The sequence below is a fragment of the Eubalaena glacialis genome, chromosome 12 (genome assembly GCF_028564815.1).
Source record: "Eubalaena glacialis isolate mEubGla1 chromosome 12, mEubGla1.1.hap2.+ XY, whole genome shotgun sequence".
Lineage (NCBI taxonomy): Eukaryota > Metazoa > Chordata > Mammalia > Artiodactyla > Balaenidae > Eubalaena > Eubalaena glacialis.
This window is the reverse complement of record NC_083727.1, coordinates 16946819-16962439: the sequence shown is the minus strand read 5'-3', so window position 1 is coordinate 16962439 and position 15621 is coordinate 16946819. Positions and strand designations below refer to the sequence as shown.

Genomic DNA, 15621 nt, shown 5'->3' with positions numbered 1-15621 from the left:
ATCACTCCCAAAAATTACTTCTGGCTCCTTGTGAAAATTGCATCTTTGAATGAGGATTTTGTTACGGTGTGCAGAGTATTACATTCCTGGGAATAGTGTAATGATGTTGTACATGATGGAGATAAGGACATTAGATAGACCAGAATGGAATATTTAGAGCACAGGATGCCATTTAGATAACCCTCTGAACATCTGTAAGTATTGTGTATCCCTGCCTTGACATCGTGGGATGTGAATAGGAAGGAACCTTGAAATCATTGCATTCAGTACCTCCAATTTATCCTTGAGGAAAATTTGGCCCAGAGATGCTATTCAAGGTCACTTGTTCGAGGTCACTAGTTTGGCCAAGGGGAAAACCAGACTTTCCTGACTTTGAGTCCAGGGGACTTGCTTTACTTCACCATACTTTTTCTTATGTAATATAGCAAATAAGAGTGTTTCAGGGAATTCCCTGGCCGTCCAGCGGTTAGGACTCCATGCTTCCAGTGCTGGGGGCCCGGGTTTGATCTCTGGTGGGGGAACTAAGATCCCGCAAGCCGCACAGCGCGGCCAAAAAAAAAAGAAAGTTGCAGAATATGAGTGTGAAGAAAAAAATTGATAAACTTCCCTTACAGTCTTAGGGAACAACCAAAACAGCATCTTCTAAATAATAAATATGACAGCATTGGTTCTAAAACAACATTTAATAGTATTTTCATCCCAACAGTTTGTCTATTTAAAAGACAGATATTTATTAAGTATCTACTATGCACATACCAGGTAGACCCAGTCTATTAGAGGAATAAAACAGATGGACTTGTAAAGAAGTTATAGCTATATTTGTCTTTCTGTAGATAACATTAGACATGGAACTATTTCAAGTAGGAGCAGGGGGAAAGGAGAAAGCATAAGGTTCAGATTTGGCAAGGCTTCTGGAAGAAGATGGGTTATGAATAATTAGAAGATACAAGGATGTCATTCGAGAGTTGCAGGTAGGAAGAGCTTTCCATTCAGGAGGTGGCAATGAGGGAAAAGATAGTTCTTTAACGGGTCCTATATGTTTCCTCCTCTGGAATGGAGGAAATGAGCCTAGGGGTCTGGAGAGTCGATGGTGATTAGAAAACATGCATCTGGGTAACTGATAAAATTATCAGTTAAAAATTATGCATTAGAGATGCATCTGTTAGAAGACCTAGAATGGCTTGATGGGCAAAAGCCAGTGAGAATCACTGCTGAGTTCTGGACAGCACTGCTGGAAGGCTGAGCCCTGTACAGACTTCGGTGTTTGTTGATGGTCTTAAAAAAAACAGAGAACTCGAAGTGACTAAAGCTGTAGAAGGGAGGAGAAAGCATAAGAGGAGCACGAAGGAAGATTTATTACATGACAAGCCCAAACAAGAGTGGGACATGTACGGAAATGCCAGAGGTCCCAAAAGAGAACCGTGAATGCCCGTGGAGCTGGAATCCATGTCTGCAGCACAAATTACTGGAACTTTTTTTTCTGTTTCTTTTATGAATATATTTGACAAGGAAAAATGTAAAAATCTTGTGTCGATTTTTAAGGCATTTCCAGGTGATATCTTGATAATATAGATTGAAATTAATCATTTAATAGCCTCAGAAGAGAGCATAAGATTTACTGGGTTTTTTTTTTTTTTTTAATAAATTTATTTATTTATTTATTTGGCTGTGTTGGGTCTTCGTTTCTGTGCGAGGGCTTTCTCTAGTTGCGGCAAGCGGGGGCCACTCTTCATCGCGGTGCGCGGGCCTCTCACTGTCGCGGCCTCTCTTGTTGCGGAGCACAGGCTCCAGACGCGCAGGCTCAGTAGTTGTGGCTCACGGGCCCAGTTGCTCCACGGCATGTGGGATCTTCCCAGACCAGGGCTCGAACCCGTGTCCCCTGCATTGGCAGGCAGATTCTCAACCACTGCACCACCAGGGGAGCCCGATTTACCGGGTTTTAACCCAGCCCTCCCCTCTTACCGATGAGGATGCTGAGGCTCCGAGGTGTGATGGGACTAGCTCCTGACACCGCAGTGTCCTAGGAAACTTTAAAGCAGGGATTCGCTGAATGCATTTGAACTGCTCAAAGTCCTATGGGCAGTGAATACCAGAACTGTCCCTGAGTTCAAGCCTCACAAAGGCCTGGCCGTGACTCTTCCCCACATTGGTGTGAGGAACTGTGGAATGGAGATGCTGTGAAATCACAAAGTGAATTTTATTCCTCAAAGAAAATCATTCATCTTTAGCATAATATTGGTACTAAGGGTCTAATGCTCTGACAGTGTTCAGTATAAATTTCAGTCAACCTACACATTCAGTTACCCAGCACACCTGTTCTCTAATCATTCTAGGCGAGTAGGCACTTACCATAGTGTAAGCATATTTGTCAGGTTGATCATGACTTTGAACTATGGGTGGGAGGCCAGTGGCACTCCAGGGAGACCCAAGGAGGACATGAGAGTGCCTTTCACCCAGACTCTTCTCCAGTATCATGCAGGCAACCCTCTCCCCACCTTAATCCCTCGTCAGGCTGTATGGAACCACCCAGCAGCTTAACATGGAAGGCTAGGAGTCCTCTACAAGAGCAGTTCTTAAAACGGACCTGGAAGTAGTAGGGCCTCAGGGGAGCTCTTAAAGCCAGACTCCTGACCCTCATCATCCTAGACTTTCTGTTTCAGTTAGTCTAAGAGTGGAGCCCAGAAATCTGGAGTTTTAAAAGTTCCATAGGTAATTCAAATATATAGCCATTTGGGAACCACAGCTTGTCACATACTATACAAAATATCATTTTGCAAAGACTTAAAAGCAGGATTGATGTTCATTCTTCCAACAAGACCAGTCCGCGGAGAGACCTATAATCATGGACTATGAAAGTCTAGGTGCAGACCAAGTTTACTTTTTACCTAAAAAGTCTTCTTTCCCTGCCCCATTTCAAACCTGGGAGAAGCTGTTGAATTGTGGACATCATCTGGTGGTATTTACTGTTGTGCTTAGGATTTTGGACAGACTTCTGTTTATTGGGCATGCTCCACACAAGCCTGTCAGGCCCTGGGGATTTGTGGCATTTGCAGAACTTACAAGGCAGGCAACATAAAAATATATCATTCATAGAGTGAAATATTTTGGAGCTCCCTTTGCTTTTACAAATTGGCCATAAAATAGAAACCACAGACATAACATTCGTATAACCATAGTTGCCAAGAATGAAGAATCATTTGGGGTGGGGGGGTGAGGGTTTTTGTTGTGTACTTCTTTATAGGACACTCAAAGAAAGAGTAAGTATTCAAAATTTGTGTGCAAATGATAATAGGAACATCAAAGTTGAGATGCCTGACAATTGGCAAATATCTGTTGAAGAAAATAGGGATTTGAGGTTGATCTTAAGAGGTCTTTAGGCGTCTTTTCACAGTTGTTAAGTTTACCATTTGCTTGTCTTGATAGACATTTCAAGTGCATTTAGGATTTTATATATATTTTACTATGACTTATTGCTTCCTGTTTTTTCCTTTCCTAGTGAAGTGGGTCACACTATCCAAGGCAGCTGTGACTGCCTATGATAGATTAGGGGAAGGAATAAAGGGAAAACTATATCCTTCTGCTGTTCTCCCACTAGCTGCTCTGACACTCTGGGCTTACATTAGCTTATGAAATCTGTCCAGAGGAAGGAGAAAGAGAGGCCAGTCGACTCCTGTCAGTTCCAGCTGAGGATCTGGGGATATAAGTAATGGATGAGTAATGCCCGATGATACGCGTTGTGATAGTTGACTGTTGAACAGTAGCATTTAATGAGGTTGGACACATTCAAGACATGACAAAAAGAAAGAGCATCTCTGTTGCAGAAGCCAAACTAGAGGTCATTTTCACCCTTTGATGTGGTAGTATATTAAATAGAGTGTCGTTTTGGGGTCAGGAGAGCTGCAAGCTGGGCTTTAGTTGTTACGTGCCACTTTTTGGCTTTGTCACCTTGAACATGCCAAATGATCTCTCTGGCCTCGTTTTACTCACCTAAATATAATGCTACTATCTACCTCACAGGATGCTCGAGAGGATGAAAAGACAAGGTCAAGGTAAAGACCGGGTGAAGCTCTAGCCAAGTCAAACGCAGATTGGGTTGGGGATGGGGGTGATAGGGGTGGGCGTGCAGGGCGGGGAGGGAGTTGGAATGGATGGATTAGTCCACATTGCCTCTAGACCTCATACCCTGTCGTTCTGTGAATCTATGATCTATGGGACAGAGGAGGGCACACAGGAGAGTCACTTAGGTGCTATGAATGATGCTTAAATCATTTGATAATTTAAACTCCTAGAGAAAGGCACAATAGAGTGAAGACGATTGTGCTATTTGATTCACTGTCTCTAACAAGGATTAAAAGAATTTACATGGCACAGAGCCTGGGACAGGGTCTTTTGTCATCAACAAAAGATGACAGTGATTGGTAAAGCAGACTTCAGGAGCAAATTTATAGTTCTACCAAAAGCAGGGATGAATCAACTTGTTGCCATTGTTAATTTTAACACCTTATCCCAAACCACCAAATCAACACATTGATTTGGCCTGACTAAACTTGCCAATTTCCAGTGGATTCCATAGGTTTTTAGAAAAGGACTTAAGAGCCCCACCCTAAATTTGAGAGAGGTTTATGTTTGTGATGGTGTATGCTGTGTCTTTAAAAGTCACAAGACTGATTCCAGAAGTTTTATCTGAAAACACAGTTCCTAGTTCTATCTTTATACCCTGTAGCTGTACATTGGCATTTAAATAAATGGTAAAATTGGAGTCACGTTGGGGATTTTTCAAACATTTTTGTAGATATAGCTATTTTTTTCAAATATCATTGCATTATAGCAGCAGGAATGATGCAGGGATTTTTGTTTTTATATGTGTTCTTTTTAAATATCAGATATTTATAATCATTATTTGGGAGCTTCCCACAAAACTAATGAAAGAATTGGAGTGAACATATTTTTAAAAACTAACTAACCAATAACCCAAAAGTAAATAACATCCTTAGCTATTAGCAAAAGAGTAGATAGATATTAAGCCTGCTACTGTGTTGATTACCCAAGAAATTCAGGAGAAATTAAGTGTTTCCATCTAAGGTTTCTAAGTACCTCTGTTCTTCATCTAAATCTTCTAAGATATACTCTGCACTCTTAAAATAAAGTGCTTAATATGTGGTAACTCACATCTTCTAGGTCATCAATTTAGTCATAACAAATTCTCCCTTGCTGTTCTATGCTGGACTAGAAGACAGGGAAAAATGCATTCACCCAATTCTTGAACAGTTTAATTCCTGAAAGAAATTAAAATTTGTGTTTATTTTGGCAGCTTTGTCACAACCATAGTCTATCCCCCAGCCCGGTTATTATGGAAAATCCAACTTACAAACACTATTAATATCATTCTATTAAACACGAAGCCCAGTTCAACCTCGTGCGTCATAACCTCATAAAGTAAGAACTAAATAATTTATCTGAATATCTGAACTTCTGCAGTCATTGCCAGAGAACAGACTTTTGGGGTACTCACTGATTGAACCATAAGTAAAATGACCTATTATAATGATGGTCTTTTACCCTGATGACTTGTATTAGCATTTGGTCAGGAAGATCAGAGCTGCATTGGAAGATTCTCCTGGTCTCACAGTTTAGTGGAATCACTGCGTTAGTGTTAAACAGTACATTAAACCTATCAGAGCTGCCAAGAACCAATCGATGTCTGTTGAGACCCTATGTATCCAAGGCATTTTCTAGGCACTGTGAGGGCACATAATAGAACATACTGACTGGCCCTAAGGAAACAAAGTACTGCTCATTTAAAAATATATATATATGAAGAATTATATCAAAATGGTACATGACTGGTTGCTAAGTGAGTGATATAAGTATTATATTTTACTCCAATGACAATTAGCCTTGAAACTCCAAATTTATGAAATGCTGCTCTGCATATAAAACATTTTAGGAAGTTAAACCTAGAATTACAAAGGCAAAAATTCAAGTTGCATACCATAGGCAAGTTTGGGGTATGTTTATGTTTATATTGTACTATATTCTTTAGCTTTGGGTCTCTTTATGGCCTTCTGTTATGGATATGTGCTGAATGAAGGAATCTTTTGATTATCATTTGTCAATTATTGCTCAATGCTGAGCATTCAAAATGGAAATAATATCTTTATTGGGGATATAAATATTTAATCAGATACTTGTTATAATTACTTCTTAGTCTATCAAAATTGTCATAACTGGGCAATTAAAAGAGAAAAAGAAATAAAAGGCATCCATATTGGAAAGGAAGAAGTAAAACTATCTCTGTTTGCAGATGACATGATCACGTATATTGAAAATCCTAAAGAATCCACACCAAAACACTATTAAAGCTAACAAATGAGTTCAGCAAGATTGGAGGATACAAGATCAATATACAAAAATCAATTGTATTTCTATCAGCTAACAGTCAATCCAAAAATTAAATTAAGAAAACAATTCCATTTATAATAGCATCAAAAAATAAATAAAAGGATTGTAAGGCTTCTACACTGAAAATTGCGGCATATCAATGAAACAAATTAAAGGAAAATCCAGTAAGTGGAAAGACATCCATATTCATGGATTGGAAGACTTAATATTATTAAAATGGCAATAGTCCCCATATTGATCTACAGATTCAACACAATCCCTATCAAAATCTCAACTGCCTTTTTTGCAGTAATTGATAAGCTGATCCTAAAATTCATACCGAAATGCAAGGGACCGAAAATAGCCAAAACAATCTTGAAGAAGAAGAACACAGTTGCAGGGATTCACCCTTCCTGATTTCAAAACTTATAACAAAGAAATAGTAATCAAAATTCTGTGGTACTCAATGTTCATTGCAGCTCTATTTACAATAGCCAGGACATGGAAGCAACCTAAGTGTCCATCAACAGATGAATGGATAAAGAAGATGTGGCACATATATACAATGGAATATTAGCCATAAAAAGAAATGAAATTGAGTTATTTGTAGTGAGGTGGATGGACATAGACTCTGTCATACAGAGTGAAGTAAGTCAGAAAGAGAAAAACAAATACCGTATGCTAACACATATATATGGAATCTAAAAAAAAAAAAATGGTTATGAAGAACCTAGGGGCAGGACAGGAATAAAAACGCAGATGTAGAGAATGGACTTGAGGACACGGGGAGGGGGAAGGGTACGCTAGGATGAAGTGAGAGAGTGGCATGGACATATATACACTACCAAATGTAAAATAGATAGCTAGTGGGAAGCAGCCACATAGCACAGGGAGATCAGCTCTGTGCTTTGTGACCACCTAGAAGGGTGGGATAGGGAGGGTGGGAGGGAGACGCAAGAGGGAGGGGATATGGGGATATATGTACATGTATAGCTGATTCACTTTGTTATACAGCAGAAAGTAACACACCATTGTAAAGCAATAATACTCCAATAAAGATGTTAAAAAAAAAAAAAGATTCTGTGGTACTGGCATAAGGATAAAAACATATGAATCAATGGAATAGAATTGAGAGTCCAGAAATAAACCCATACATTTATGCTTAGTGGATTTTCAGTGAGGTACCAAACAGTTAAATGGAGAAAAAAAACAGTATTTTCAGTAAATGTTGCTGAAGCAGATGGATATTCACATGCAAAAGCAGGAAGTTAGATCACTAGCTCACACCATACACAAAACTAACTCAAAATGAGTCAAAGACCTACATGTTAGCACTAAGACTGTAAAACTTTTAGGAGAAAACACAGATGTATATCTTTGTGACTTTGGATTAGGCAGTGGTTCCTTAGATATGATACCGAAAGCATGGGCAACCAAAGAAAAATTAGATAAACTGGACTCCATTAAGATTAAAAGCTTGTGTTTTGACACTATCAAGAAAGTGAAAAGGCAATCCGTAGAATGGGAGAATATATTTGCAGATCATATATTTGCAAATCCAGAAAAAATATAAAACTTAAAACTCAACAATAAAAAGACAAATAACCCAATTTTAAAATGGGCGAAGGATTTGAATAGACATTTCTCCAAAGAAATTGTACAAATGGCCAATAAATACATGAAATATGCTCAACACCATTAGTCATCAGGGAAATGCAAATCAAAACCACAATGAGATACCGCTTCACACCCATTAGGATGGCTATGATAATAATAAAAAAAACAGGCAATAACAAGTGTTGGAAAGGATGTGGAGAAACTGAAACTCTCATACATTGCTGGTGGGAATATAAAATGGTGCAGCTGTGTTAAAAATAGTTTGGCAGTTCTTCAAAAGATTAAACGTAGAGTTACCATATGATCCAGCATTTCCACTCCTAGGATTTATTCAAGGTGAATCAAAAACATGTGTCTTCACAAAGACTTATAGACAGATGTTCATAGCATCATTATTCATTGTAGGCAAAAGGTGGAAACAAGCCAAATGTCCATCAGCTGATGAGTGTATAAACAAAATACAGTATATCCATACAATGTAATATGATTTAGCCATATAACGAGATGAAGTACCGATTCATACTACAACACTGATGAACCTTAAAAACATTATGCTCAGTGAAAGAAGCCAGACACAAAAGGCCACATATCCTATGATTCCTTTTATATGAGATGTTCAGAATGCTATAGGCAAAGCCATAGAGCCAGAAAGTAGATAAATGGTTTCAATGGATCAAGGTAATGAGGTAAATGGAAGTGACTGCTATGGGTATGGAGTTTCTTTTCAAATGCTCTGGAATTAGATAGTGGTGATGGTTCACAATTTTGTGAATATACTGAAACTCACTGAATGTATACTTTAAAAGGGTGAATTTTATTGTATGGAAATTATGTCTCAATTTTTAAAATTACTGTATTTCTCCTGAGCAGTCTACAGATTAAGTTCTGATAAAGCATAATATAACTTGCAAAAGAACATTATCATTAAAGCACATATTTACATATTTTGTTCCTAAGAAAAAAACAAAAGTAGTTTCACAATCAGTATTATAGATGGCATGAAATTTTACCAGTTTTAAGTATCAGGGCAGATGGATAAGGAGTCCAACGTTTCTCTCAAGTTATACTGTGAAGATAAATACGAGTTCATCACTTCCATTCTCTTGTTAGCTTCGTATGGACACTTCTCATTTAGATTGATCAGACATTTATTGTTCTGAAATTGAAGGAAGAACCCGAAGTATTTTAACCCACACCCTTTCATTTGCTCTCTCCTTCTGCCCAGGCGCTACCTTTCCCGAGCCAGGTGGTGTACAACAGAGTTGGCAAGTGTGGGAGCCGGACCGTGGTCTTGCTTCTGAGAATCCTGTCCGAGAAGCACGGATTCAATTTGGTTACGTCAGACATTCACAACAAAACCAGACTTACCAAAAATGAACAAGTAAGTTGTCTTTGCCCATGGTTAAGTTGTACTTCGCTGCAATTCATTTGTGTAATTAGTGGGTGCCTTCTGGAAGACCCTTTGAGTCCCTAACAGATGCATACCAGAGTTATAATGTCATACTGTGTTTTTGCCAGAGGGCGGAAGGAAATTTAAGTTAAGGGTTCGGACAGAAGTCTTCAAACCAGGAAGTTTCCCTGAAGGGATACTTTTATTAAGACCAATGAAGGCTAGAGTACTCTGGTCATTGTATATTTAGCTAACATTAGCAATGCTTAAATATCAGAGAGTTACACCACTGAGCTATAAATAATGGTGACATTTTGGGAGCAAAAGTAAGAAAACTTTATTTTAATATTTCTTCCTCTGTGTTTTCTCACAAGTGTCCTAAGTCTTTATGGTTATCATAAAGAGAAAACCCTCTTTGGTCCAGGAATTTTGTTGGTTGATGGGGACATGAGCTTCCTATTATGGTAAGTTCAGGGGATCTTGAGTCTCCAAAACAGCTTTTGGCATATTCACTGGTAACAAAAGAATTACCCCATTTCCCGGGAATAAATCTGCCCTAATACAGCTGAACCATACAAGGGTCATGCTGGTGGTAGTGTAGGAGTGCTAGGTTCTGCCAGGAAGCTATACAGACAGATTCTACTTTGTAAGCGTACACGAAGTAGGCTTAACCATCTCCATTGAAATACTTTGCTAGTGCAGAAAAGTTAGGCCTAGTGCTCCCACAATCATTTTACAGGGTCAAGTGTGTTAGCTTGCTCTCACAAAGTTGCTTCGGTCCCCTTAGGTATTTAGGATGGATGAGTAGCCACCATTGTAAGTCAGGGTTCTCCAGAGAACAGAACTAGTAGGATGGAGATATATTGATAGATAGATAGATAATAGATAGATAGATAGATAGGTAGATAGACAGATAAGAATAAAGAAAAGGAGATGTACTATGAGGAATTGGCTCACGCAACAGTGGAGGCCGAGAAGTTCCACCATCTGCCATCTGCAAGTTGAAGGCCCAGGAAAGCCATTGGTGTAATTGAGTCTGAGCTTGAGTGTGAAGGCCTGCAAACCAAGGGAGCCAATGATGTAAATCCCAGTCCGAGGGCAGGGGAATGTAAGATGAGATGTCCCAGCTTAATCAGTGAGGCAGGAAAAAAAAAATCAACTTCCTCCTTCTTCCACATTTTGTTCTATTCAGGCCTTCGAGGGATTGGATAAGGCCCACCCATACTGGGGAGGGAAATCTACTTTACTGAGTCCACTGATTCAAATGCTCATCTCATCCAGAAACACCCTCACAGGTACACCCAGAAATATTGTTTAATCTGGGCATCCCTTGGCCAGTCAAACTGACACATAAAATTAACCATCACACCACTCAGTGACAAGGTAAGTTTGGGGAATAAACAAGGTATATGGTTGACTGTCAGGTTGAGACCATAATTATGGAAATTTCCACCCATGTCTGCTTCTTTCTGACATAATCTCCACCTTTGAGGCATTCAAAACCTCACACACAAAGGGAATATGCAATAAGCCTTCCTGTCTCTCTTATCACGGGGGATGGTAGGACTGTTTTAAGTGCATAACACAGCCAGCAGTACTTGCTATAAAGGCTGTATGTTTTGTGTTGTCCACAGTATAGAGATTAAAATGCCCATTCCTTTGGAAACTTCCATTAAAGAGTCTCTGAGTAACAAGTCTAAATAGTCATTATCAATCAGCAAAAAATATTTTGAGATTACCCCTTGCAGGTTCTGTAGTAGGTGCTCAATAGAAAAATTATGTTTGGTGACATTTAAGGATATCACAGTTTATCAATAATTTTCATAGGGGTAGGTTCTCTTTGATTGCCTTACCTTACTGAAGAACGAATAAGATTAGGGCTGAAAGAGAGTGACTATAATAAATAGCCTATGCTATTTTCACTACCTGAAAGAGAGTGACTATAATAAATAGCCTATGCTATTGCAATTTTATTATAAATATAAAAGTTGGTTTTCTTTTGAGTCTTTGGGTCTGCTTATCAGGTTAGACTTAAATGTTCCTATGTGTGGAAACTATGCTCAGTTCTTGAAGCCTAACAAAACACAGTAGCTGGATTTTAGTTCCCGCTGCTGAAAAGTGTAACAACCCAGAGGGAGCAAAGTAACAAAAGTATTAGACCCTGAGATGTTCAAGAAGGCCCTAGAAGAGCAAGCACAAAATATGAAATTTAAATATACTATGGGATTTTACACAAATCAACCTACTTTGTTTCCTATGAGGAACTGTCAAGGGAAGAATTTAGATTAAAAATGAAGAATAATTTACTAATGGTGCATGAATTGTTAAATCTTTTAGAAAGGGTTAAAGCCAAAGTCATCCTTCTTCTCTAAAATAGAGGTTAGCTCTCATCTGTTTGGAATGACTGGCTTGTCTAGAAGCCAGGGAATAGACTAGACAATCTTTTAAGGTTCTTTCCAGCCCTGTGATTCTGTGATATATTTATACAACTTCTACCATAATCTGTGTATAATTAGTTGAAACATTTCTGATTCCTGTGGTCAGTGTGACCTAGAATGTATTTCATTACTTAGTTATTCCAGATTCCTATTAAATTATAAAGCAAGTTTTAAAAACTTAAGGGAAAGGTAAAGATGTGGTAGAAAAAAACAAATAAACAATTTTGATGTATTTAAAAACAAACATAAGGATAGTGACAGTTGCCTCTCTGCAGCTAGCCGAGCAGGCTGTGACATACAAGGAGAGCCAGGAAATGCCAGGACAAAAAAAAACAAGTTTGAAGGAGCTCAAGAATGCTTAAAGAAACTCTTTTTCTTTTTACGTGCATCCTTTTTCTAAAGTTTCAAAGGGCGTGAAACAAGCAAAGAAAAAAATATTATTTTAACCTAACGTATTCAAGAAATAATTTGTGGTGTGAATAACTCCTCTTCTTGATAATTTATTAAAGGAAAAGGGGGTAAGTGATTTAGGAGACAAGTTAAAATTTTATAGTCAGTGGTTCTCAACATTACAGAGTAGAACTCTGAAAATGTGTTTCCATGGAAATACTGTTCTCTGGAGTTAATAACAATTCTGCTTCAGGTGCAGTACGAGTTAAACAGGCTCTTGTGGGCTGGCCCGGGACTCTCTCCACCATGTAGAACATTTCTTTTACGAGAAAATGTGATCCAAGTTCCAAACTACTGACTTACAAATGAACTTCAGAAAAGTATCCACATATAAGGCTGGAGTCATCTGTACCTTTGCATTCATACACAGTGGCACCTCTCTGGGCCAGAGTCAAATTCACACATACATTTCTCCCTGGAGGGTAGCTGTCATCACACAACACACAACACACACACACACACACACACACACACATACACATACACACACATTCCCATTCAGTACTAGATTTTAAAAATCTATTTAATGGGATAAGACACTGAGGGATTATTAAAAAGGAAAAAGAACCTGAAAGACAGCAAATGTTAGAATGTCTATAAAAATCCCATTACATCTGCCCTTATAGAAATAGAAATGCCTTTGAAGTTAATATTTTAGAAAACTCTGCCTCAACAGAAGAACATGGACAGCTGGTGCTGGCCAAATGTTGGACCTTTGCAGGGCATATAATGCAAACCTAGGATGACATCATTTCATTTATGCTCTAAATCCAGATTTCAATTTCTTCGGCTAGTTTAGATAATTTCTTGGAAAATGGAGATTATGTACAATCTAAAAGATAAAGAACTATTTTCCAGAAGACATGGGGCGTGATTTCCAAAAGACTCATAACCATCTTTGTTAATGGTCTGACCCTATCTTTCAGAACATTGCTCTAAGGGTAACAAAAGTCAAAGTGTCACAGGCATATCACAGACATAAGAGTTCAAAATTATTTCATTCCTGTTGGAGAAAGGCAAAAATTGTTGGCATATGAGCCTAAAAGATGGAGAAAGCAAATACTTTTTCTATTTTTATTTATACTGAAGCTATTGAGGATTCCAAATTGCAAACAGCACCTACTCTGTGCTAATTGTTTTACTTCATTATTTCATTTAACTCTTCTGGGCCTAAAACTGTACCAGTGAGTGAGTATGATTTCCTATTTTATGGATGAGAAAACTAAGACAACCAGATGAAGTCACTTTCCAAATATAATAAAATGACTATCCGTGGCACCTGGGCTTGAACTTAGGCCTTCCCGAATCCAGGAGCCATCCTCCTAATGCAGTGGCTATCTGCTCTGGCTGCACAGCAGAATACCCAGCTGAGCCTTTTGAAACATATAGTTGCAATGGCCCTTCTCCTGGAGATTCTAGGGTAGAGTCCAGAAAACTTTTTTTTTTTTTTTTGATCAAGTGCCACGGGAGTTACAGAGTTAAGGATCCCTATCAAAACCATCATATCAGCATTTCCCTAAGTGTGTTACTGAGTATCCTAGTCCCCTAAGACACTGAAAAAAAAGAAAATACCATGATTCAATAAATTTGGGAAATGTTGTCCCCTTGTCCCCCTCTAGGAAAGTCATGACAATTATTCACATTTTAAAGACTCTGAGAATTCTTTCAATTAAAAACAAAATGAAAAATCTGTTTAACCAGCTTTCACCTAGAGTTTCCCAGTCTTAGTTGGCCAGGGGACTCTTTATGAGTGTTTGTGGCTCTCAGTTGCATCCCACAGAACTCTCACAGTTTGGAGCTGGTGGACCAGCCTACACGGTTCCACCAGCCATATCAGTAAAGGCTACTCTTTCACTATAAACTCCACATCTGCTCTGACTCTGTTCAACAGCCATTCAAATGACTAAAATCTTGAAAAGTATTCAGAGGGTAGAGGAGACAGAGCCCCTACGTCTGTGTGCTCTAGATTGCTTTAGCTTCTTGGTTGTAAACAGAATTTCTTTATAGTGTTTTTACTTCCCTTCCCCACTGCTCTCACCCACTGCAAAGTACAAGTCTGTGACTACAAAGCATTGCGACTCGAGAAGAGAAAGTGCGCCTAAAGAAACCATGTTAGATTTGGAAACGGTCTTGGGGCCACGGGGATTCCTCCTAGGCTTCCCTAAAGCAGGGTCAACGGCCTCTGTTTAAAGGCAAAGGTTCACTCATTTGTTTTTGAGGCAGGTCTCGCCATTGTTTCTTTATCCATTGTGATGTATATTCATTGGGGACCTACTGTTATTGGTGTATACTGAGCACCAGACAGCACGCTAGATGTTTGTGCATCTTACTTTAATCCTTTAAGCAACATTATTAGGAAAGTATTATCACCCTCTTTTATAGGAAAAAGTAAGTGCTCAAGAAGAATGTGGGAGAATAAGAATTGAAAGTGAACTGTGGTCAAATCCTGGAGAACCTTGAATGTTAGGCTAAGGAAATAGAACATTATTCATGGGCAGTGGGAGGTTAATAAAAAAAATTGGTTCTTAACTATCATGGGCATCAGAGTCTTCTTGGGAGCTTTTTCACAACACATATTTCTAGGTCTTACTACAAAATACTGAGTTATATACTCTTAATGGTGGAGCCCACATATTTGTATCATGGGGGGGAAAAAACTCCCCAAGAGATGCTCATGCACAATTCTAGTGAAGAATCATTGCATGAAAGCCTCTAATTATTAGAAAGTTTTCTCTCTATTAAGGGGAATCCTCCACTAAGCAAGAAAAATTCCTCTCTCACCTGAGAATCCCTCAAAACTCTGAAGACATCTTATTTCCCCTGAAGTCTTATTGAGGGGTGTCTCCTCAGAAGCCAGCACATTTATCTCAGAAGCCTTACCCTTGCTTGAGACGTTTTGGAAAAGTCTCCTTAGAATGACCCTCAGAGTTTCCTGACTTTAGAGTAGGAGGGATGTGTCCACAGGCATCAGAGGTGCTCCAACCGGACTTTGGAAGCAAACCAAAAAGATTAGCTGAGTCCGTCTCCAGGCCACAGGGCGAAGTTCACCTAGTTCTGCAAACGAGGTCTTATCTTGGAATCCTATAGACAAAAGCTGAGTCTGCTAATGAAAACTCAGTGGAAAGAAAAGCGGGAAAAAGAAAGAAGCAACAAGGCCTGAAAAATTAAGACGTTTTCTCCTCTCCTTCCAGTTGTAGCCACGAGATTGATTTTTCTCTATTCAGACGCAGCCTCTGCATGTGAACAAGCCTTAGCCTTGTTCATATCATTGCTCCCCCTGGTGGTCTTCTTCTTCATTGCAGGCATGTGCTGCACTGACTGCACAGCTCCAAGCTGAAGGTGGGA

The 15621-nt window shown here is 38.9% G+C and overlaps 1 protein-coding gene across 1 annotated transcript in view; it reads left to right on the top strand.

Moving 5' to 3' along the window:
- Window positions 1-15621, top strand: part of UST (uronyl 2-sulfotransferase) — a 303766-nt gene that overhangs the window by 168707 nt on the left and 119438 nt on the right. Inside the window, exon 3 of the mRNA XM_061206883.1 lies at window positions 9224-9379. Within this exon, the coding sequence (XP_061062866.1) occupies window positions 9224-9379 (156 nt within the window). The remainder of the gene's footprint in view (window positions 1-9223; window positions 9380-15621) is intronic.